We start from the raw sequence: 23,716 nt of genomic DNA on the forward strand, positions 1-23,716 counted from the left end.
AGTCAACATGGGATCAAAGAAAACAAGTAAATCCTCACAGTTGAAAAGCTTGAATTTAAAAAAAAAGTTTGGCATTTTGCTTGAAAAGTGACTTTTTTTTTAATGTTCATATTTTTATTAGGAGGTAAGGCACAATAGTACAGAAACCAATGTTATAATTACATTGAGTATCACATCACATCAGCATCACAATTGAAAATATAAATATATCGATACAATGGAAATACTGTGCATCATGATGAATAAAGAGCAAGACATACAGTCTGCCTCCTAGGATGAAAAGTGACTTTAAAGCAGGGGTGTCAAACATGCGGCCCGTGGGCCAGAACCGGCCCGCCAAGGGGTGCGATCTGGCCCACTTTCCTTCCTGTGTTCTTTTCCTTCCTTCCATCTGTCCTTCCTTCCATCTGTCCTTCCTACCTTCCTTTTATCCTTTCTTTGTTCCTTCCTTCCTTTCTTCCTTCCATCTGTCCTTCCTACCTTTCTTCCTTCTGCCCTTCCTCCCTTTCTTCCTTCCTTCCATCTGTCTTTCCTTCCTTCCCTTCTTATTTCCTTCCTTCCTTCCTTCCTTCCCTTCTTATTTCCTTCCTTCCTTCCTTCCTTCCTTCCTTCCTTCCTTCCTTCTTTCCCTCCATCTTTTTAATGATCCGGCCCACATGAGATGAAATTGGTCTGTATGTGGCCCTTGAATGAAAATGAGTTCGACACCTCTGCTTTAAAGGATTATTACTGATTAATCAACAACTCCAATTCCACTCTGAGAGCCATTTTTCAACCACACCAGCAATATTTATTATTTAATACTAAAAATCTCGATTTTCAGTCAAATATTCCTTAAAAGCTTTGCCTCGACTATGACAAAGCTACACTGGATTAATGGATATTAGTCTTAACTAGGCAAGTGTTCAATGAATGTCAACACCACAAGTGTAATAAGGGTGCAGAGTTGTTTCCCTTTGGCTTATTTTATATTAAATTTGACAGGGACCGCGTACAGGAGACATTAATATGAAACAATGGGGAAGATATGTTTAATCACTCGCTGCTTTCCATCTGCCTATCGGTCATCTTAATGATTTTTTATTTTGAATATTAAAGCACCTGTTCTAGAAATGAAGTATTTGGCCCTTTTTAAAAAAAACAAAAACACAAAAACCCCTAATTAATCATAGAGTAGCTTGTGTTTTCATCAGGGCTCTGCAGTGGACAGATGAAAACGCTCTGTTAATAATCGGACATTGCTGGGAAAAGCATCACTCGTAACCATTTTACAGTCTGTTGTTCTGAGCCGGCTGGACTGGAGCGAGTGGTTTTTGAATCCCCTCCAAGGTAATTAAGCAGCGGTGTTATGTTATTTCAAAAGGAAAACACTTTACATTGGATGTGATCCTGTTCTAGGTAAGTGATAGCTTTACAGCAAATTAATGTTAATTTTTTTATATTAAATTTAACCCTTAAATAATCATCGGATACATCTGCTTGTGTTTTAAGAGTTTCTCACACTTTTTGCTCTTGCATTATGTGACCTGAGACTGAAGTGTGGGGAAAGAAATCCAGTACATTTCACCTGCTGTTTGGATTATTGCTTCAATGCCAACAACCTGTAGGCGAATATAGGCTGACTTTTTTTTTTTTTTTTTTAACAGTATGGCTTTTGAACTAATTAACAGCTTTCATTGCTTTCCCACATTTGGGGATTTGAAGTTTTGCAAAAGGCCCTTGACAAGACAGACCCCCCCCCCCCCCATTACCCTCCCTACAGCTTTTTCTAGCAGCTCCTTTCCATCTAAAAAAAGTGACAAGTTTGAGCTGTGTCACCTTCTATGTTGAAATGCAGATTGCTCTTTCCTCTGTGGTTTTTCTGATTGGACTTCCACCAAAAACTGACCCCGTGACCTCGCGTTATGGTCACATTGTGAAAATAAGAGGCCCCCGAGATGCAATGTACCACCTGCAAAAAAAAAAAAAGGGGGGGGGGCTAAGCACAATCAGTACAGTGTTCTGAAAAATTAGCGTGGCTGCAAAGAACTGGCAGTTGCACGGTAAACAAACTAAATGTAGTTCTTCTTCTTCTTTGGAAAGCATTTGGATTTGCATGTGATTGTGCCTCTTTTCAACACATGGTAATCTGCTTTTTCAAAAAACCTCGTATTCCCCCTGAAGACTTTTGCACCTGCATACTTATATCCACCCACATGGCACTGGGTAGCCATGCTGTTTTGGGAATGCCTTTTGCCTCCTTTGTAGGCCTTAACCTATGTCTCCCAAGGCATGTCTTTTTTCACTGTTCTGTCACTGCTCTCTGTTTTCCACCCTCCACCCCCCCACCCCTTCCTTTCTCTTCTTTTCAACCTCCCCGTGCTCTCTTGGAGACCTTTAGTGCCTGCAGGTGTATAAATAGAGCTGTTTTCAATTAAGGGCTAACCTCGCCTGTAGCGTGCATCTGATCAATGAATACCCCTGCACCTGTGGTAATAAAATACCAAAGGGAGTGGAGATAGTGCCGTGAATGCTAATCAGATGTTGCCCTGTTGTTGCCCTGTCTCATTCTTAAGGACAACATGCTCCTCCTGACAGATTTGGCTGTGAAAGGAGGGGGGCTTTGCCAGCACATCACAAAAAAAAAAAAAGAGAGAAAAAGACCAAACAAAAGACCCGGTGCTCTCATCAGACCTAAGTGAAATTCAATACGTGATTGAAAAAGGAAACTTGAATGAATGAATGGGATGCTTAGTCAGTTGTGTGGTTGTTTGGTTTGGGGGATGCCAAATAGATAAAGTCAGAATCAACTATTGCAAAAGAACAGGGTTGGGTTGTTTGTCGGCTTCAATTTTGGATCTGATTCCAAGTTGGTAAAATATACAGAATTTTTTAAAGCTGAGTCATTTATTTATTTATTCTTCCTTCTTTTTCTTATCAAAGAGAAACGTACTAATGGCGCTTTTCCATTACATAGTGTTCCAGCACGACTCAACTCGACTCGTTTTTTTTGCGTTTCCACTAGGGATAGTACCTGGTACCTGCTACTTTTTTAGTACCTGCTCTGCTGAGGTTCCAAGCGAGCCGAGCCGATACTAAATGTGACGTCAACAGACTGCCGGCCACTGATTGGTCAGAGAGTCGCTGGAAGAGTCATGAGTCGTCCCACACAAGAATCAAACCCGCCACTTTTAAATACCGGCAACAATGTTACAGCCATACGGCTCAATGTTCTTGCTTTGTGTGTGACAGGAAGCCACATACAGCAGCAGGAAGGAAGGAAGGAGGGAGGGAAGAAAGGAAGGAAGGACAGAGGGAAGGAAGGAAGGACAGAGGGAAGAAAGGAAGGAAGGACAGAGGGAAGGAAGGAAGGACAGAGGGAAGAAAGGAAGGAAGGACAGAGGGAAGGAAGGAAGGACAGAGGGAAGAAAGGAAGGAAGGACAGAGGGAAGGAAAGAAGGACAAAGGGAAGGAAGGACAAACGGAAGGAAGGAAGGAAGGAAGGAAGGTAGGAGGGAGCCGTTGCTATGACTACCCCACCCACGTTGAGTAGGTACTTCTTTGTAATGGAAAAGGTCGTTCCTGGAGCCGAGCCGAGTCGAGTCAAGTCGAGTAGTGCTGGAACTGTGTAGTGGAAAAGTGCCATTTGATTCAGATCAGAAAAGTAATCAGATGAAACTTGAGTTTTACTTCTTTAATTGTCAATACATTGATTTTCAGCCACAGTAGCAGCACGGCTCTATAGATGTCTTTTTCTTATCAAAGAGAAACTTACTATAAGCATTCAGATAGTTGTAAGCAGCAAATGCAATCAGATGAAACTTGAGTTTTAGTTCTTTAACCCTCCTGTTGTCCTCAATTCAAGGAAGGAAGGGAGGTAGAAGGAAGGAAAGGAGGAAGGGAAGAAGGGAGGAAGAAGGAAGGAGAGAAGGATGGAAGGAAAGAAAGGAGGAAGGGAAGAAGGGAGGAAGAAGGAAGTAAAGGAGGAAGGAGAGAAGGAAGGAAGGAAGGAAAGAAGGGAGGAAGGAAGGGAGGAAAGAAGAGAGGGAGGAAGGAAATGAAGGAAGGAAGGTAGGAGGGAGGGAGGAAAGAAGGAAGGAGGGAAAGAAGGACAGAGGAAAGAAGGAAGGGGTGAAGGTAGGGGGAAGGAAGGAGGGAGGGAGGGAGGGAGGGAGGGAGGGAGGAAGGAAGGAAGGAAGGAAGGAAGGAAGACGACACAAAGGTTAATTGTCAGTACATTGATTTTCAGCCTCAGTAGCAGCACGGCTCTATAGATGTCAGTGTCGGTCGCTCCGTCTGTGTTTCCTCGTCTCATCAACTACCGGATGGATTTCCATACAGCTTTGTACAAACACTCGTGTTCCCCAGGTGATGAATCCTTAATGACTTCAGTGACTCTTGCTCCAATGCCACCTTCATGTTTACATTTGTGGTTCGGACTGGAATGTCTCAAACACTACTTGACGGGTTTGCTATGAAATTCGGTACAGATGCTTATTTTTTCCCCTCACGGTGAATTTTAAAAAACCTCCGTGATCCCTTAGTGTTCTCTTTCACATTATAATATTTTATTTTAGTGATATGATCTAAAAAACTAGTGATATTCAGCTGTTTAGTCAATCTATGTCAAACATCATACCTGCATGTTAAAACACCAGCCTCACAGAGCTGCTAGCATGACTGTACAATCTTAATAATCAGCTATTTTAATGATTATAAATAGATTACTAATGCAGTGTAATTAACTTAGCTGCTTACGTTTGTAGAAAACTAAACCTAAAGAAATCTAATAAGAGCTTGACTCTGATTTAATAAAGTGTTGTGATCATGAAGTGACATAATGAATTAGGCTTGTGTGTCCATTTGTTTTAAAGGCGTGGTGTTATATTACATCATAAAGACTTGTTCTTTTTTAAATATTACATATTATTTACCATTGGAAATTGTGTTATGATTCAAAAAATGAATAAAAAAAACCCTTTCAGTGTCACATCCATATCGTAAGTCCTTTTTTATAGTCTCACGTTTTCATCTCGGTGAAGCATAACATTTGATATAAAGTGAGAGACAAACAAAGGGAGCAAGGGGAGCACTGCTGAGCAGACGTGAGGCCTCCGCTTCCTCTCAGCTCCGGCTCTGGCTCGGGCCCAGAAGTCCATGTCAGCATATGTCCTGACCTCGCGTGCTCACGGCAGCCCTGCGAGGTTTCCATCAGGCTCCCCGCGATCTCCCCACAGTCCAAACCACAGCCATGCTCATTGTCCATTGTGCTGCTACGTTTTTACAGTCCGCCTCAAGAATTCTCCGCTCTCTAACTCTCTACTCTATATTAAAAGTGAGCTATCACTTGCTGTGCCAAGTAAAACCAGTGCCACGAACACGCACAGTGAATACATTTCACTGCGGATCCGACCTCCAGATGCTTAGCAAAAATAAGATTGTGGATGTGACTGACATGAGAAGCCTCACAAAGCTGATCCCAGCCTCATTTTTTAGCCAGCCAAACCCCCGCCACTCTCCGCGACTGCTACTCTGGCGAGGGCCCTCAGGCGACGAGGTTTTGCAGTCTCTATTACATGTGCTGTCAAGCCAATTGCCTTCCTTGCACTCTGTGATTTTGGACGGGTGTGTAACTTTGGAGCTCTCCCCCTGCAAGCTCAGTCCAGAGACACACACATCCTGCCAGGCTTAAGCTCGCCACCACATCCCACCACGCAGCAGCACATAGATCAACATATACGCCACTCCGGGACCAGCTGGTGCAGCAGTTAATAAATAACAAGCTGTCGTTTGACCTGGATGTTTCCACATTTTAGAAGTCATTGCATATTTCATAGTAATGACTTGATTTAATGAAACATCTGCCTTCACTCACTGGCTACATTTGATATGTGAGACAACAAAAAATATTATGATTTATCTCGACAAAATAATCTGAACTCCGGGTCTTCTTACGAGCTTTTTCCAACGCTTTAAATCGCATCAGTTGCAAAACAATACGATTTTGTTTAGATATGGTCTGACTGAAATGTGTTTTTGGGTGCATTTACATCTTGGATAAACATGCATTTTTCTCCGAGATAAGATACCCACATAGAGATTGTATAATAATACCATGTGTGAATGGTAAGTCAATGATAAACATTTTAATCTGGAATTTACCCCCTACCCCTAAACCCTTTGTTCACTATTTAGACACATGTGTAACGTAAGACGAGCTGAGAATTGGTGACAAATTTGAGGCAGTCACAGTTTTGTAAAAGCGTCAAGAAAAATGCTTCATCAGCCAAATTCCAATTAGAGAAGTTATTTTTCTTACTGGTCTACAGTTGTACATACAACTGCTAGCTGATATATATCAGGCTTGAAACTTTTGGCTTTTAAAATATTAAGAATGAATATCTTCTACTAGGACAGACAGGGTTTTAGAGGTTTAGTTTAAAATGCACAGGAAATGATAAAGAGTGTAATTAAAGTAGTCATTTCTTCTAATTTGCATCATATTCAGATTCTGCAACACTTTAGCTATGTTTGAAATCACTTCCTGTTTACTATACCGTGCACTACATTTACCATTTTATTTCCAAAATCCTGAGTGTGTAAATATATCCACTATATAGGAACGAAAAAGTAGTATCCATGGCATTTATAATACAATCCCAATAGCAATACTCCACATTTTAAAGATGGGACAACTACTGTTATGTGACTCTACTGCTGATGGTGACAACACAATATGATGATGATGATTAGTTAGTGTCTGAAATCTTGATTTGAGTCAACAATTTAGCATCTATTATATAGCGAGTAGTGAACAAGAGAGGGATTTCGGACACAGACTAAATGACTTATTGGAGGATTCTTTCTACTTTTACCTCTCACATCCTGCAGCCTCAAGGCAAGGTAAGGTGAGGCAGTTTTATTTATATAGCACATTTCATACACAATGGCAACTCAATGTGCTTTATATAAAACAGAAAAACATGTAATTTGAGAAACATTAAAACATACAATTACCCCCCCCCCCCCATAATAAAAACAAAGTACAGAAAAATAGAAAGAGAGAAATAAAATACTAGAATAGAGCATTAAATATAAGATTTCAGCATAAAATAATGATTAGCTTTAAAATCATTAAAAGGACATGTAGAGTGCAAATGAAAGATTAAAATGTAAAGTGCTTTAAAAGAGCTCAATCATAAGCACAGGAGAAGAGAAGTGTTTTTAACTCTCCTGTTGTCCTCGAGTCAAGGAGGGGAGGATGGAAGGAAGGGAGGGAGGGAGGAAGGGAGGAAGGAAGGAAGGGAGGGAGGGAGAAGGAAGGGAGGAAGGAAGGGAGGGAGGGAGGGAGGGAGGAAGGGAGGAAGAAAGAGGGAAGGAAGGGGGGGGAGGGAGGGAGGGAGGGAGGAGTAAGAGAGGGAGGGAGAAGGAAGGGAGGAAGGAAAGGAGGGAGTGAGGAAAGAAAAGAAGGAAGGAAGGAAGGAAGGAAGGAAGGGAGGAGGGAAGGAAGGCAAGGAAGAATTGAAGGGAGGAAGAAAGAGGGAAGGAAGGAAGGAAGGAAGGGAGGAAGAAAGAGGGAAGGAAGGGAGGAAGGAAGGAAGGAAGGAAGGAAGGTAGGAAGAGTCAAAACAGACATGGTCAATTTGACCCGGGAGGACGACACAAGGGTTAACCTGGATATAAAAATGATTTCAGTTCTGCTGGTAGTTTGTTCCAGTTGTGTAAAAGCTGCTTCATCATGTTTAGTTTGAACTCTGGGCTAACCTATCTGACCTGAGTCAGTAGATCTCAGAGCTCTACTGGGTTCATATCCTCAGACTCAGTACAGTATACAGTAGGAATCACATGTGATAGAAGACATCTGCCTTTTTACCCCACACCTAGTAACCTGTAGCTTAGAGCCCTTGATGAAGGGGAGGAAGTGGTTTCCACCTCATGTAAGCGTTACCATCAGGCTACCAGGCTGCACTGTCATCTTCTCCTTTTGTACTTCTGAGTGTTTTGGATGGATGACGAGTGTGATGCATTAATCAGACTGTAAGGTTCTGCTTAAAACTGAGGCCTGCTGCACTGAAACCTGGTCTTTATTGCCACCTCTTCTTAAAAAAAAACCCAACAGATTTTAGAGTGAAAGTACTGTATGAGTTCAGATCCAGGTTGTGAATAGTTCCAGCAGTGTATTACAACAAAAAAGACTTTCATTCTTTACTAATCAGCAGTTGAAATGAGTTCAAACTACTTTTTAAATGATTTCATAAGTGTTGCTTTTCATTACATTGTTAGCTAATAAACTGATGAGGAGGAAACCACACTGTTAACATGTGCGAGGCAGCAGGCTTTCAGGGATGAGAGCTTACATTGGGATAGATTTTCTTTTTCCAGAAAAACTTTTGAAGTTTCCTGCAGCTCGGTTCCAAATCTACACACTAGAGTTGACTTCAAAACATGAATCTGAATCATTACGGCTCCTTTCACTCTCTGTTTGACCTCTCCATCGCTAAATACAGCAAGAGCTCGACTCTATAGTCTGTATCCAAATAGAATAGATCTAGTTTCTCAATAAGAGCTCATTATGCAAAAGATGACAATGATTCCTTTGATCCACATTAACAAAAATATACTCTACTCAGGACTCAGGAAGGCAATGTGCAATGTGCAACCTCCCCAACCCCCCCAAAAAAGCTAAGGTGTCCACAATACACAAAGAAGGCTCAGGTAGAATATCATGTGTGGCACATGTGTAACTGATACATTCGGCTCATTGTAATCAGAGGTGACAGAGGATTTTAGAAAAAGCCCAAAATAAAGTAAATTGTCATGCTGTGTGGAATTTCCCTTGACGTTCACCAGCCCAAAATAATATTTTCCATAAGATTCATTTTCCCAAGCACTCTGAGGAAAAATATTCTGGTACAGTATGTGTTGTTTCATAAGAAATCACTGTATTATTGAAAGTTCCCATCTGCCAAACCATCGAAAGCTGCAGGATAATGAAAGCTTCAATCTGTTAATCTGTCTCAAGAATAAAAGAAGAAATCATTTCAAAGCACAACATCTGTTAACCGTCATGAAGTGAAAATCTCTCTCTCTCAAAACCCGCCACCCCCCACCCCCCCACCCCCACCATTTGTCCAGTTGGTGAATATTTATTTGCCTACAAATTAAGGAGGAATGCCATCTGCCCGATTCCACAAAGAACTTTTTAATGACATTCCTTTAATTATGTTGGAAATTATTTGCAAATTTTTTGCACTTGTGAAAGAGGACACACGTTTGTACAGATCAAATTAGTTTGGCATGGGTGTTGAAATTACTACAGTACAGCATATTGAGTTACTTCATCATTCCCCTGCAATAAGGATAGATTTTCCTCTGTGCAAACAGTAAAAAGGAAATTGTCTTAAGAGATCAGAAAAGAGATGCATCATTGTTCAGGTTGTAGGTCATTAGGTGAACAAAGATTCAAAGGTGAAGGATGTGAGAAGTTAAAGCGTGAAGAGAGCGAGCAGAGGCCTCTAAAAGAAGGACAGTGTGAGAAAGACATGCAAAGATTTTATACACGACTTTGTCAAATTAGCACAACCCCAAAATGTGAATTTAATGCTGTGGATTCAAACAGATAGATAGATAGGTAGATGGATAGAGAGAGAGAGATATATAGATAGGTAGGTAGGTAGGTAGGTAGGTGGATAGATGGATAGATACTGTGGATAGATGGATGGATGGATGGATAGATACTATAGGTAGGTAGGTAGGTAGGTAGGTAGGTAGGTAGATACTATAGGTAGGTAGGTAGGTAGGTAGGTAGGTAGATACTATAGGTAGGTAGGTAGGTAGGTAGATACTATAGGTAGGTAGGTAGGTAGGTAGATACTATAGGTAGGTAGGTAGGTAGATACTATAGGTAGGTAGGTAGGTACTGTAGGTAGGTAGGTACTGTAGGTAGGTAGGTAGATACTATAGGTAGGTAGGTAGGTAGATACTATAGGTAGGTAGGTAGGTAGATACTATAGGTAGGTAGGTAGGTACTGTAGGTAGGTAGATACTATAGATAGATACTATAGATAGGTAGGTAGGTACTGTAGGTAGGTAGATACTATAGATAGATACTATAGATAGGTAGGTAGATAGATAGATACTATAGAGATAGATAGATAGATACTATAGAGATAGATAGATACTATAGAGATAGATAGATAGATAGATAGATAGATAGATAGATAGATAGATAGATACTATAGAGATAGATAGATAGATAGATAGATAGATAGATAGATACTATAGAGATAGATAGATAGATAGATAGATAGATAGATAGATAGATACTATAGAGATAGATAGATAGATACTATAGAGATAGATAGATACTATAGAGATAGATAGATAGATAGATAGATAGATAGATAGATAGATAGATAGATACTATAGAGATAGATAGATAGATAGATAGATAGATAGATAGATACTATAGAGATAGATAGATAGATAGATAGATAGATAGATAGATACTATAGAGATAGATAGATACTATAGAGATAGATAGAGAGGTAGGTATATAGGTAGGTAGATGGATAGATAGATAGATTAGATCTCCTCACATAAGATAACGTGACAGCATGTAACACAACCATGATGTGCGATGTGTGTGTGATCATCAGTTAGTTACAGTTGTCATGGAAGCTGCAGTAATATTTACCAGGAGCAGATCATCTCAGAACGTTCTTGATCAATGAAAACAAACCAGTGGAAATATCCATCAGTGGTCACAACAGCAGATTTTTACTTTTATCTCTGAACAAATCTTAGATATAAACAGTGATTTAGAGGTCTGGAACAAGGCCGGTTCTTTTCAGTCCTGCATGATGGTGGTACAATATCCAGTCTACTCTGCCAGTTCCGCAGGTGAAACAACAAGGTTTTGAAATATCACTGCATTTTTTTTGTTTTTTGGAGAATAAAACAATAAACACTGTAAGTTTGTTGAACTTTTATTTCCAGGAAAGTCAATTTGGAATTAAATATTATGAATAAAACGAGAATCTAGTATGTATTACCCATTTGATCCATCTTTCATCGCCATAGCAACCTTTAATAATTGCCCATATGCAGGATAGAAAAAGCTGGTACTGATCTCATTTTACAATTTTAAAACCTTAATGGTGCTTAAATCTTTAAATAGAACCATCTAAGCCAGGGGTGTCAAACATGCGGCCCGTGGGCCAGAATCGGCCCGCCGAGAGGTCCGCCCCGGCCCACTTCCTGTCTTCTTTTCCTTCCTTCTTTTCGTTGTTTGTTACTTAATTCCTTCCTTCCTTCCTTCCATCTTTCCTTCCTTCCTTCCTTCCTCCCTTCCTTCCATCTTTCCTTCCTCCTTTTCTTTCTTTCCTTCCTTCCTTCCATCTTTCCTTCCATCTTTCCTTCCTCCTTTTCTTCCTTCCTTCCTTCCTTTCTGTCTTCTTTTCCTTCCTTCCTTCCACCTGTCCTGTCTTCTTTCCATCTTTTCTTCCTTTCTTCTCTTCCTTCTTCTCCTTTTTTCCTTCCTTCCTTCCTTCCTTCCTTCCTTCCTTCCTTCCTTCCTTCCTTCTTTCCTTCCATCTCTTTAATGATCCGGCCCACATGAGATCAAATTGGTCTGTATGTGGCCCTTGAATGAAAATGAGTTTGACACCTCTGGTCTGAGCTAAAAGAAATATACAAATACATTAAATCCAGAACTTCCGATAGAGCTATAAGAGCTTAGATATTACTGAGGAAATGCTATTTTTAAACAGTTTACGAGGCTCATGGCCCAGGAAGAAGGCCCCTCAGTTTTAGGTATGGTTGAGCACATTATGAAGTGTTTATATGTGCATAAACACACTTGGAGGACAGTTACAGTGCAGGAACATCTGTCCACCCCCAGCAGAGGTGGAAAAAAGAGTTGCATAAAGTCCAGTCCAAGAGTTTAAGAACAATGACCCAATTTTTACTTTGTCTCTGATTGTGAGACTTTCTTTACGCCATAATTGTAATTGATTATAAGTTAGTATAATTTATGATGTGAAGTTGATCAGAAGTGCTGCAGCAACTTGACTCAACCATGACTGACTGCAATGCTACATCTGTAAAGTCTAGTTGTTCGGAGCTAATGTAACAAGGTATTGACTTATTTTCGGATGGTACTCTGGAATTTACTTTAGGACATGTAAATACCATAGACTGTATAAAAGAAATGGACGTAACATCCGTGACGTCACCCATTGGTTTGTGGACTGCTGCTCGGAAGCCAATAGTTTCGAATCTAGGCAGTGCCATCTTGAAAATTTCAGGTGCATGCTGGGAAAAATAAAAACAAGCATTCTACTTATATGGGCATGAGGCGAGGCCATGGGCGGAGCGGGGAGGTTGCTATGGTTACGAGGACTGGATCTCGAGAACATTGGTCAATCAACCTGTCAATCAGGACGTAGCCACGCCCTAATGCATACCTTGCTTTATCGTGAAATATAAAATCAGGGAGGCCAAAATGTCCTAAATGAACATCATACTGCATTGAAGAAGGCTTTAAACTAGCGATTGAGACCATAAACACATTTTGAAAACGTTTACTGAGGTTAGAAATCAAGTGAGAAGTTGGTGAATTCTCCATTGACTGTCGCCCCCTGGTGGCCTTTTGATAGAATGCAGTTCTAAGTTACTTCCGCGTTGGCCTCATTTCAGAGGACCAGAACTCCCCGCCTGGTAAATACCTGATACTCTTGCTCTATATTTTAGGGTTACAAGCTATTTTTTTATTATGTTACGCACACCATTGTAGCCCCTACCTATTCCAAAAGCTACTATGTCAATTTTAATTAAAAAAAAACCAAAATGCAAGAATTGTGGTAGAAAATCTCCAAAACAACACATTTGATGTTACATAAATTACTTATATGATCTTTAGTTGATCTGCTGCCTGCATGATTAAAGTTTAGTTACGGCTGCTCAATTAATCGAAATTTGATCGTGATTACGATTTTGGGGCCAAATGATCTCTTTTGGGGATAAAACAATTTTTTGTAATTTTCCATTGATAGAAGGCTGCTGCTTGGAGAGAAAATTAATTAAGCTGAATGGACAAGAAATGCCCAATTTCTAAAGTAAAAAAAAAAAAAAATCAATTCAATTTTGACCCAAATAATGATGCTTATGATATTTTCCATAATCGAACAGCCCTAAGTTCAGTGTACATCAAGCGGCTAAGACTACGTGGTTAAGTTTAGGGAAAGATTGTGGTGACCGGTAAAAGAAACCAGTGTTGTTTTTTCTAGACAGGATGTAAAATTGAATAAATTGCACTCACTTTGTACAACCAGCCATCCGTTCGCTACTTTGACCCATATCATTGTAGTAAAAGCATAGACTGTATATAAGAAATGGACGTAACATCCGTGACGTCACCCATTGGTTTGTGGACTGCTGCTCGGAAGCCAATAGTTTCGAATCTAGGCAGCACCATCTTGAAAATTTCAGGTGCATGCTGGGAAAAAAAGAACACAGATTCTACTTATATGGGCATGAGGCGGAGTCATGGACGGAAGTATGGGCGGGACTAACGGCGGAGCGGGGAGGCTGCGATTGGTTGCGAGGGCTGGATCTCAAGGACATTGGTCAATCACCCTGTCAATCACAACGTAGCCACGTAGCCTGCTTTATCGTCAAATATAAAATCAGGGAGTCCAAAATGTCCCAAATGAACATCATACTGCATTGAAGAAGGCTTTAAACTAGCGATTGAGACCATAAACACATTTTGAAAACGTTTACTGAGGTTAGAAATCAAGTGAGAAGTTGGTGAAGTCTCCATTGACTTGTATAGAGACGGTCGCCCCCTGGTGGCCTTTTGATAGAATGCAGCTCTAAGTTACTTCCACGTTGGCCTCATTTCAGAGGACCTTAACTCCCCGCCTGGTAAATACCTGATACTCTTGCCCCTACCTATTCCAAAAGCTACTATGTCAATGTTTGTTTAATTTATTTTATTTCATTTTATGTTTAATTTAAAAAAACTCAAAAATGCTTCAACATAAATGACAGAAAATTTGGTTGAAAATCTCCAAAACAACACATTTGATGTTACATAAATTACTTATTTGATCTTTAATTGATCTGCTGCCTGCATGATTAAAGTTTAGTTACGGCTGCTCAATTAATCGAAATTTGATCGTGATTACGATTTTGGGGCCAAATGATCTCTTTTGGGGATAAAACAATTTTTTGTAATTTTCCGTTGATAAAAGGCTGCTGCTTGGAGAGAAAATTAATTAAGCTGAATGGACAAGAAATGCCCAATTTCTAAAGTAAAAAAAAAAAAAAATCAATTCAATTTTGACCCAAATAATCGTGCTTAAGATATTTTCCATAATCAAGCAGCCCCTAAGTTCAGTGTACATCTAGCGGCTAAGACTACGTGGTTAAGTTTAGGGAAAGATTGTGGTGACCGGTAAAAGAAACCAGTGTTGTTTTTTCTAGACAGGATGTAAAATTGAATAAATTGCACTCACTTTGTACAACCAGCCATCCGTTCGCTACTTTGACCCATATCATTGTAGTAAAAGCCCGATGCTGCTGTTATTCTTTGATCACGTGCCTGCTGGAGGTCACTTGGCAGGAAAACATATTAGATTTAAACTATTTGATCTTAAAACTCCAGACTTAGGAAAGTTTCAACACTCTAGAAACAGATACTGTGACACTCATGGAGCCTCAAAATTAGATTTATGTTGGTTTGAAGTATTTGCTTAAATTTTTTGGCACAACATTACATAAACTTGGTACAAGGAGTTTTATATTCGTATCGACAAAATGTTTGTTTTGGCCAACCCTTTAAATCCGAAGTTACGCCATTGGTCGGCTGAATGCCATGTGACTGAGTGATGAAGTTAAGTTGGTGCTACATTGAATAACCCTCATGAGTTCTTCTAACTCAGGGGTGTCAAACATGCGGCCCGTGGGCCAGAATCGGCCTGCCGAGAGGCCCCCCCCCCCGGCCCACTTCCTGTCTTCTTTTCCTTCCTTCTTTTCGTTGTTTGTTACTTAATTCCTTCCTTCCTTCCTTCCATCTTTCCTTCCTCCTTTTCTTTCTTTGATCCTTCCTTCCTTTCTTCCTTCCTTCCTTCCTTCCTTCCTTCCTTCCTTCCATCTTTCCTTTCTGTCTTCTTTTCCTTACTTCCTTCCATCTTTCCTTCCATCTTTCCTTCCTCCTTTTCTTTCTTTCTTCCTTCCTTCCTTCCTTCCTTCCTTCCTTCCTATCTTTCTGTCTTCTTTTCCTTCCTTCCTTCCACCTGTCCTGTCTTCCTTCCATTTGTCCTTTCTTTCTTTCTTTCTTTTTTTTCTTTCTTTCTTTCTTTCTTTCTTTCTTTCTTTCTTTCTTTCTTTCTTTCTTTCTTTCTTTCTTTCTTTCTTTCTTTCTTTCTTTCTTTCTTTCTTTCTTTCTTTCTTTCTTTCTTCCTTCTTTCCTTCCTTCCTCACTCTTAGACTCCTTCCCTTCGTTCCTTCATTCCTTCCATCTTTTTAATGATCACATCAGATCAAATTGGTCTGTATGTGGCCCTTGAATGAAAATGAGTTTGACATCTCTGTTCTAGCTGATAAACTAAGCTTTTACCATGAATTTAAACTATTGGTTGGCCCTCGTTTAAAAACTCAAAGCCCTCTACAGCGTTTCAAACAGCGTACACTAGCTTTGGACATAGTCTTGTTTCAACAAGCCAGATGGTGACTGTTCACATCCCTCCCTCACCTCTTCTGTACTAATTTCAGGGCCCACCTGCCTTGACCACAATCCAAAAACAAGACACTTAAAAACACAGGCTTGGATCACAGCTAGCTTAATACCTAGTCATTAGCCTCTAATAACCATCATTTAATAGCAAAATTCTTGTTATCCCTTCTAAATGAGGCTTGATAAGAAATTTGTTAATTGACGGGAAACTGAAACTCGAAGCGGTCCACATGTTTTGCTGAAGTATTATTCACTCTCCGTGACTGTGTGTGTTGCTTTAGCTACTGGATGGGGTAACCCCAGTCACTTGCCTCCTCAACACCTGTGTTTACTTTGGGGCCGCGGCCCCCATGACCCAGCAGCAATCCTTCACTCACTCAGAAGATGGAGTGAGGTTCCAGCCTCCAAATATGTGCTGTCCCTGCACTTTTACCGCTGTGTGATTCCTTTAAGACTTTCATTATGGGGCACGGGCCAAACGACGAGTATAAATTACAATCCATTTCTAAATTCTAGAAAATTTAAACATTCAGATCCTGTTCTCTGTTTTATACTGTTGAGGCTCTTTTAATGTGAAGATGGACTAATAGAGCAGAAGTTGGCTTTGTGTCTGTGCTTGTTGTGGCTGTTGTGGCTTTTTTGAAATGCTTTGGGAATGGAAAGTGGATTTAAGGAGCCATAAATGTAGAATCACTTGAAGCTGTCAGAGTAGCAGACAGAACCGGATTCAGTCATTTTTGAATATTCAGCAATAAAAGTTAAAGATAAAGGAAACAGATTTATGTAAGCAGGGGGTTGCTGGTTTAAACTCAGTGTTTGAAAGGAAGGATGTGATTGTTGCTTCCTCTTAAAACTTCTGTGTAGGAAAGATTTGGAAGAATTCTACTAATTATAGACTGTATTTTATTTTGTAGGACTGTGTGCCTGTGTTCATTTAACAATTGAGCTTTTAAGACATAAGATGAAACTATGAATGTATGTATATGTATTAAAAAAGTATAATTCTGGCATCAGCACTGAATATCAGCTGTACTGTACTGGTACCAGGGACTATTGAAGTTTTCAGTTGCCATGTGATGATAACATAACTTTGATAATTAAAACATTATATTTATTCTAAATTATCTTAAGTTATCTATCTCAAAATATTTGGTTGTCAGTCCCAAAGTTTACCTGTACTTTTCAGAAATGAGCTGGTAAGACATAACTGCCATTATGGCTATATTCATTTAGGTGAAAGTGTAAAATGTTAAAGCCAATTGAATGTAAACTACCTTTTGTTTTCAACTATATTCAGTTACCAAGATTCATTTTTATAGAGCTCTTGAAATATCCTTAGACCCTTACATACTGTTCAGGTTCAAATTTGACCCATTTTTTCCATTTGAGATCTGTAAAAACAGCATATACACATTTTTTTAAGCCAAACTTTTCCTAATATTACCCTCATTATATAAAAATGGAAATAAAAGTAATCTTTTTTTTTTTTTTGAACATTATTTTTATTGAACATTTTCAAAATTATGACAGTCCAGTCCAGTGAATACACAGTATATGAGGTATGTAGCAGAGTACATCACATCACAGCAATGATCTCAAAGGTCCTTGTAAATCTTTCTACTTAGACAGTTGCAGTCTGAGTTTCCAGGTAACTTAACACTTTGCCAAACTTCAATGTAAAAAGGTCATTCTGACCATTAATGCGAAACCTTAGTCTTTCCAGAGAGACATAGTCCGAAATCAAAGACTTCCACAGATGCATCGAAGGAGGTTCATCTCCTACCCATTTGTTCATAACAGCCTTACGACCCAACATAAAAAGTAATCATTTTTTAAATTTCTGTGCAGCTGATACACATTTTCATATATGCAAATGCACAATTTTAACCTGTGTTAATTAAACAAATTCAAAAATCACCATTAAAACATGTTCATCATACTCTCTACAATGTTCCCCTGGACCATAAAATAGTGATTGTGTTGTGTTGATTAATCAAACAGAAGGATTAATCAACCCTTTATTAATGACTGATGGGGAATTAATGAATGTGAATTGATGTAGAGATTAATTATGAGTCAGAATATGAACAGCATGTAAAGGGTTAAATATCCTAAAGCAGAAATCATAGCATGCACATGAGCTGAAGCTGAAGTTGTTGTTCCCACTCTGCTCTAACTTTGATTTCATGAATGGCCTTACTACTTTTTTTTTTTTTTTTTTTTCCCCTTCCGCATTTCTAACCACAGCTGACGGGTCACCAATGACCTGTTTACGGCCTTTAAGAATGTTAACTCGCTGCGGATCTGATGGATGTTTTGCGTAGTCGCTCCTGGACCAACGCCAGCGTGCTGTTGTTCATACAGCAGTGTTAACTGTTCAAATATTGGTGCCAATGTTTTTTCAGGTGCGGATACATTTAAGTGTGTGCCAAAAACGTCGTTTCCATGGTAACAGGCCAGCCCAGAGTGTCAGGAGCTGCAGCTACAGTATCATATAAAGTCGTTTAAACTCTGATATGATTAATATTACAGTGGATATTGAAGGTAGAAAATGCAGCTGTGACTTTTGCTATTATGCATGATTGTTTTTTATTTTTTGTATTGTTGCAATTTTAAGGTTTATTTCAGACTAAAAAACAACTGAATACCATACTCCAAATACCATTCCTTTAATAGAAGTGGTATTTGGAGTATCCAGGTGTGTCCCCTTTTGGAGCTTGGCAGATTTGGTGAAGTGATGACTAGATGCTGGCTCGAGTCTACTGTACCTCATGACTTTGATTTTTAATGTCATGCTCTTCGTGTATGTTTACTAATTAGCTGTACTCATTTTTATATATCATACTTTTCAATTCAAGTCTGGGAAAATAATAGTATTGGGCTTACAGTACAAGCTGTTGAAATGTAAACTAATAGAAGCTCATGGAAAGGAAACACCTTGCTTCTACAATGTCAAAACAGCTAGAAGGAAAAAAAAAATAAAGCATCATTTTAAATATAAACAAAGTATATTATTTACCTGATGATTATTATTATATCTCATGTCTTACTACCTTTACCTAAGCTGCCATGTGTGTTTTTTAATGGTGAAAAGCTTCCATAAAGAACCTTTAAGACTTTATGTGACTTTTTTTTTTCAGGTTTAAGAGAAACATTTCAAACCGTTTGAGTGTTGTCTTTTCCAGGACACTGGCAAGTGCAGGAAAAGAACTCAAAGATAACTTCCTGAAAGCCCTGGCAGAGCGAGAGGAGGCCAACCGCAGTGGGAAAATGACTGTGAGTACATTATTACAGCACTCCAATTGCTACGTAATGGGATTCCCCTCAAATATTTCTGCAATTCCATTAGGATGGGAACAAAATCCATACTGTGTCAAGTTGAGTGGAAATGCCCCCTTCACCCCCAACCCCCTTCACCCCCCCCCCTCTCCAAATACCATGAGAGCCAGCTGGCCGCCCCCTTCTCCCATCTATAACCCTATTACCAAACTCCATGTACCTTGTCCTAGGTGTGCTTTTCAGACTGAACCACCCAGATCATTTCTAGGGGGGGCCTCACTTCATTTTCTTAGTCTGATCTTCTAAGAGGCGACAGTTCAAGCATAGGGGGTAATAACAAAAATGTGGAGCATTCATAGCGCATTAATTCACTATATTTAAGTTATTTAACTTTAAACAACAGATGTATTTTCACACCATAAATAGTATTGGTAATTATGGTTTCTCCCTGTTCCAAACAATTGACACTTGAATCTTTAGCAGAGGTTAGAAATATATGTATGTATGTATGTCACATTGCTGTAATTAAGTAGATATTTGGTTTACTTGTACTTTTTTGAGTTCTTTTTTTCAAGTCAGTAATTTTACTTGTACTTTAAAAACATTTTTAAAAAGTATTTATATCAGGGACCATGTACAAAATACATTAATCTAAAAAAAAAGATGACCAGATTTAGCTACCAGCTCATTTAGAGTAAAACTTAACATCACCATTACAAATAAGACTTTTATAATGATAACTTTTGATACACTACACACACACACACACACACACACACACACACACACACACACACACACACACACACACACACACACACTTCATAGGAATAAACACATAAAATAATGGGTATGATGTAAATGAATGAAGTTTGTTACATTTGTACATTCATCCATTACTGAGTTAATTATTTATCTGTCTTGGACCAGACACCAAACAAATGCATCACACACATCAAAAACAGACCAATCACATCAAAATGACTCTCCTCCAACACGGCAAATTAATTACATTTATTTCATGTACCTTTATCACTAAAGGAGGCCGAGAAATAACTAAACATTTGACACACCTCTCTTCTTTTTTTAGTTTATTGCACTGGATGCTAGTGTGAGGTAATCTCAGAGGGAGTAAGTAACTTTTACAGAGGCCTTTTTAAGTGAGCTACTTTTTTACTATATGACAGTTTTACTATATGACTGTGCAGTTTTTCCCTAGACATGCGTTCCTCTTCCACACGAAAACAGCATTTCAGTCAAATTATGTCAAATTCTGCGATATTCTGCGTTTCTGTGATCGCGGAAATCATAGGGGCTTACTACTGTTATGTGTGTATATTTTATATTTATATTCTATGCTTTTATGCTTCAATTGGACTGCTTAAACAGAGTTTTATTGTATACTTGCAATGACAGTAAAGATCTATCTATGTATCTAGCTGTTAATCACAGGAACCTGATCTGTAAAGCCTCATAATACATCCACATCAAAACTGAATAGGAGCTTGGTTGTCTTTCATTTAAACATATTTTCATTCGGCATCAGTGCTTACACTTGCAATTTTTGAAGGTGTGAGGGAGTCTAGATTAATTCATCCTTGGCTGCAAACACTAGCTTTTGTGTGGGATGTGGAAAATCACCTCACTGATGGCAAATGAGGTGTAGTCAGGGTGGTGGGAGGCAGAGCAGTACCAACTGGAATTAGCTCTCATTCCTCCTTAACACGCAGCATCTTCCAAAGAAGTTGCTGAGGGTGTGAGAGGTGCCAAGTACATGCCTGATGGCGTGCTGAGAAAATAAGGATTCCTTTGCCCTCTGGCTGATATCACTGAGGTTAGTCTAAAAGCTTTGCGGTGGCACGTTTCCAGGATCTGATCTGAGATGCTGAAGGCTCTGGATATTGTTGGGCTGTCGTGGTTTGCTCGAGGTGTTGGACAGAACTGGAAGGTGGGAGGTTTACCTATTCACTCTATATTTGCTTTGCAGACTTGGGGTAGTATCATGAGTTTTGTGTGTGTGTGTGTGTGTGTGTGTGGGGGGGGGGGGGGGTGCAATAGGAAAACAGGGTGCTACTAGCTGCAGCACCTCTTGTATATCTCCAGTAAGAGCTATGTCCCTATTCGTCAAAAATTGGGCAATTCCAGTTGTGCTGAGTTGAAGGGCTAAGCTTGTTTTTGTTATTTTCATGGATGTAATCTTCAGATGCAGCTGGTGAGCGGAGAGACTGTGACCTTTCAGGGCACGTCAGGGCAGTTTGCAGCAGTGTGTGAAACCGTTGGAATGAAAGGCTGTACTTCCAGGTCTGAGGCTGCGGTCCTCTACCAGGAAACGCTCTGAAAAATGCCTCTTTCGGGAGCCCCATGGGAGTGCAAGTACATTTTTGGGCCTTGTTAAAGGGTAAAGTAAAGCGTGATGTTGAAATACATATAAGTGTAGCATTTTGAGCCTTGTTAAATTCTCACTTCACCAGTCTGTCCATGCTCCAACCCTTAAAGTCTGTGTAAAGTAAGAATAAATATGTGTTCTGAGTTTGACATACCACAGAAAAGTGTGTTGTTAACCACCCTGCCAAATTTGAATGATTAAAAAAAACGCCAATTATATGAAATTAGGCTTCAAAGTTGTGTAAAAATCTGCCTCTTTCTCTGCTGCCAAACGCTGTGGGCGTGGCCGCTGAGTTCGCTGAAGCCCCGCCCCCTACCAAGTGTTACCTGTCAATCAAAGTCACCTCTACCAGAAACATGGACGCTATGTCTGAGAGCTTTCTGCTGCTAACTCAGCTGCTAGCTCGGCGGCTAACTTGGCAGCTAGCTCAGCGGCTAACTTGGCAGCTAGCTCAGCGGCTAGCTTGGCGGCTAACTCGGCGGCTAGCTCAGCTGGTAGCTCGGCGGCTAACTCAGCTTTTAGCTCAGTGGCTAACTCAGCTAACTGGCTAACTGTAGACTGTAGTAGTAGCAGTGTGTGCTGAATGTATTTATACCTCTACAGCAGCAGGGGCGGGTTTATGCTAATCACTAAATCCTGAACACAGAAATCTTGAAACACAGTTTGTGAAGCCTAGCTCCACAATTCAAATCTAAATAGTTGAAATGCTTTTTACACCTTTTTTAGAAATACATTTATGACCTATTTAATGTGTTTAGAAGAAAATGTTTGAATTCACTTCACACAGTCTTTTAACTAATTGCTGAAAAAAAAATTAGATTACAAATACAAGCTGCCAAAATGTATATCCTTCCACAAGATGAAGGACTGGGGAGAGGAGCTCAGACATCTGGTGCTTCTTCACAGTGACACAAACCAGTTGAGGTGTTTCGGGCGTCTTAATAGGATCTTCTGGACAGGTTCAACTGGGATGAGACCCAAACCCAAGGGCAGACCCTGAATGGTTGGAGGGGGGGAGTACATATTTCGGTCTGGCCTGGAAATACCTCGGGATCCTCCTGGAAGAACTCAGGAGATGGACTTTCAGGATACTTTGCTTCGTCTGCTACTTCCAGCTGATGAGAGAAAAGCTAGAAAGGAGCAAAACATATCTGAACACATTTCTTAGTGGAGTTTCTTGCCATTTGGATCTTACTTGCTTTACTCTTCAGTCCAGCTTGAAGTCAAGCGTAGCTGTTAAGTGAGCCCAGATTGCTGCGGAGAGAGATTTGACTTCAATCATGGGCCAAACCTGCAATGCTTAATTAAACATGGATCCACCGGGGAACTGTTTTAACCTTTTGACCATTAGGTTAGGACTATTATTACTGACATTAACCCCTACTGTTGTGTTCGAAGGAAGGAAGGAAGGAAGGAAGAAGGCAGGAAAGGAGGGAGGAAGGAGGGAAGGAAATAAGGCAGGGAGGAAGGAAGGAAGGAGAGAGAGAGGAAGGGAGGAAGGGATGGAGGAAGGATCAACAAAAGGAAGAAAGGGGGATGAAGGAAGGAAGGAAGAAATGGGGATGGAGGAAGAAAGAGAGGAAAGGAAATAAGGAAGGGAGGAGGGACTGAGGAAAGAAGTAAGTAAGGAAGGAAGGTAGGAGGGAGGGAGGAAAGAAGGAAAGAAGAAATGGGGATGGAGGAAGGAAGAGAGGAAAGGAAATGAGGAAGGGAGGGAGGAAGGAAAGAAGGAAAGAAGAAAGGGGAAGGGAGGAAAGAGAGAAGAAGGAAAGAAAGCGAGAAGGAGAGAGGAAGGAAGGAAGGAAGGAAGGAAGACATAGTCAAAACAGACGGGTGGACGACAGGAAGGTCTCTCTCTCTCTCTCTCTCTCTCTTTCTCTCTTTCTCTCTTTCTCTCTCTCTTTCTCTCTTTCTCTCTTTCTCTCTCTCTCTCTCTCTCTCTCTCTCTCTCTCCCCCCGTCTCTCCCCCCCCCCCCCCCCCCTCCGTCATGATTCAGAAAAGCTTTATACAGCGTGATGAATGGAATGTGTGACATTTGATGGATAGCGCTCGGCATTGTTAGTGTTGATTGACTTCAAATGACTCACTTCTCAAGCTGCTGGAGTACCACACACACAAAAAAAAAAAAAAAAAAAAAAAAGGAGTGTTGTTTGACCTCTATTTACCTACCCCTGTGGGATTTGCAATTATGAGATCACATGAAGTGCACGGAGGGGAGTAGAAGTAGTAACACCAGAAGTTTTCCCACTGGATGTTCACTGTGTAAACACCGCCTTGCAAAAAAACCCCTCTCGCTCTTTCTTTCAAGCCCTTCATAACTTAAGCCAGT

At 40.1% G+C, this 23,716-nt stretch overlaps 1 protein-coding gene across 1 annotated transcript in view; it reads left to right on the forward strand.

Annotated features, from left to right (window-relative positions):
- Positions 1-23,716, forward strand: part of cfap299 (cilia and flagella associated protein 299) — a 127,057-nt gene that overhangs the window by 9,318 nt on the left and 94,023 nt on the right. The window contains exon 3 of the mRNA XM_053326265.1: positions 18,907-18,997. Coding sequence (XP_053182240.1) covers positions 18,907-18,997 — 91 coding nt within the window. The remainder of the gene's footprint in view (positions 1-18,906; positions 18,998-23,716) is intronic.

Source organism: Scomber japonicus, chromosome 9, assembly GCF_027409825.1.
Source record: "Scomber japonicus isolate fScoJap1 chromosome 9, fScoJap1.pri, whole genome shotgun sequence".
Classification (NCBI taxonomy): Eukaryota; Metazoa; Chordata; class Actinopteri; order Scombriformes; family Scombridae; genus Scomber; species Scomber japonicus.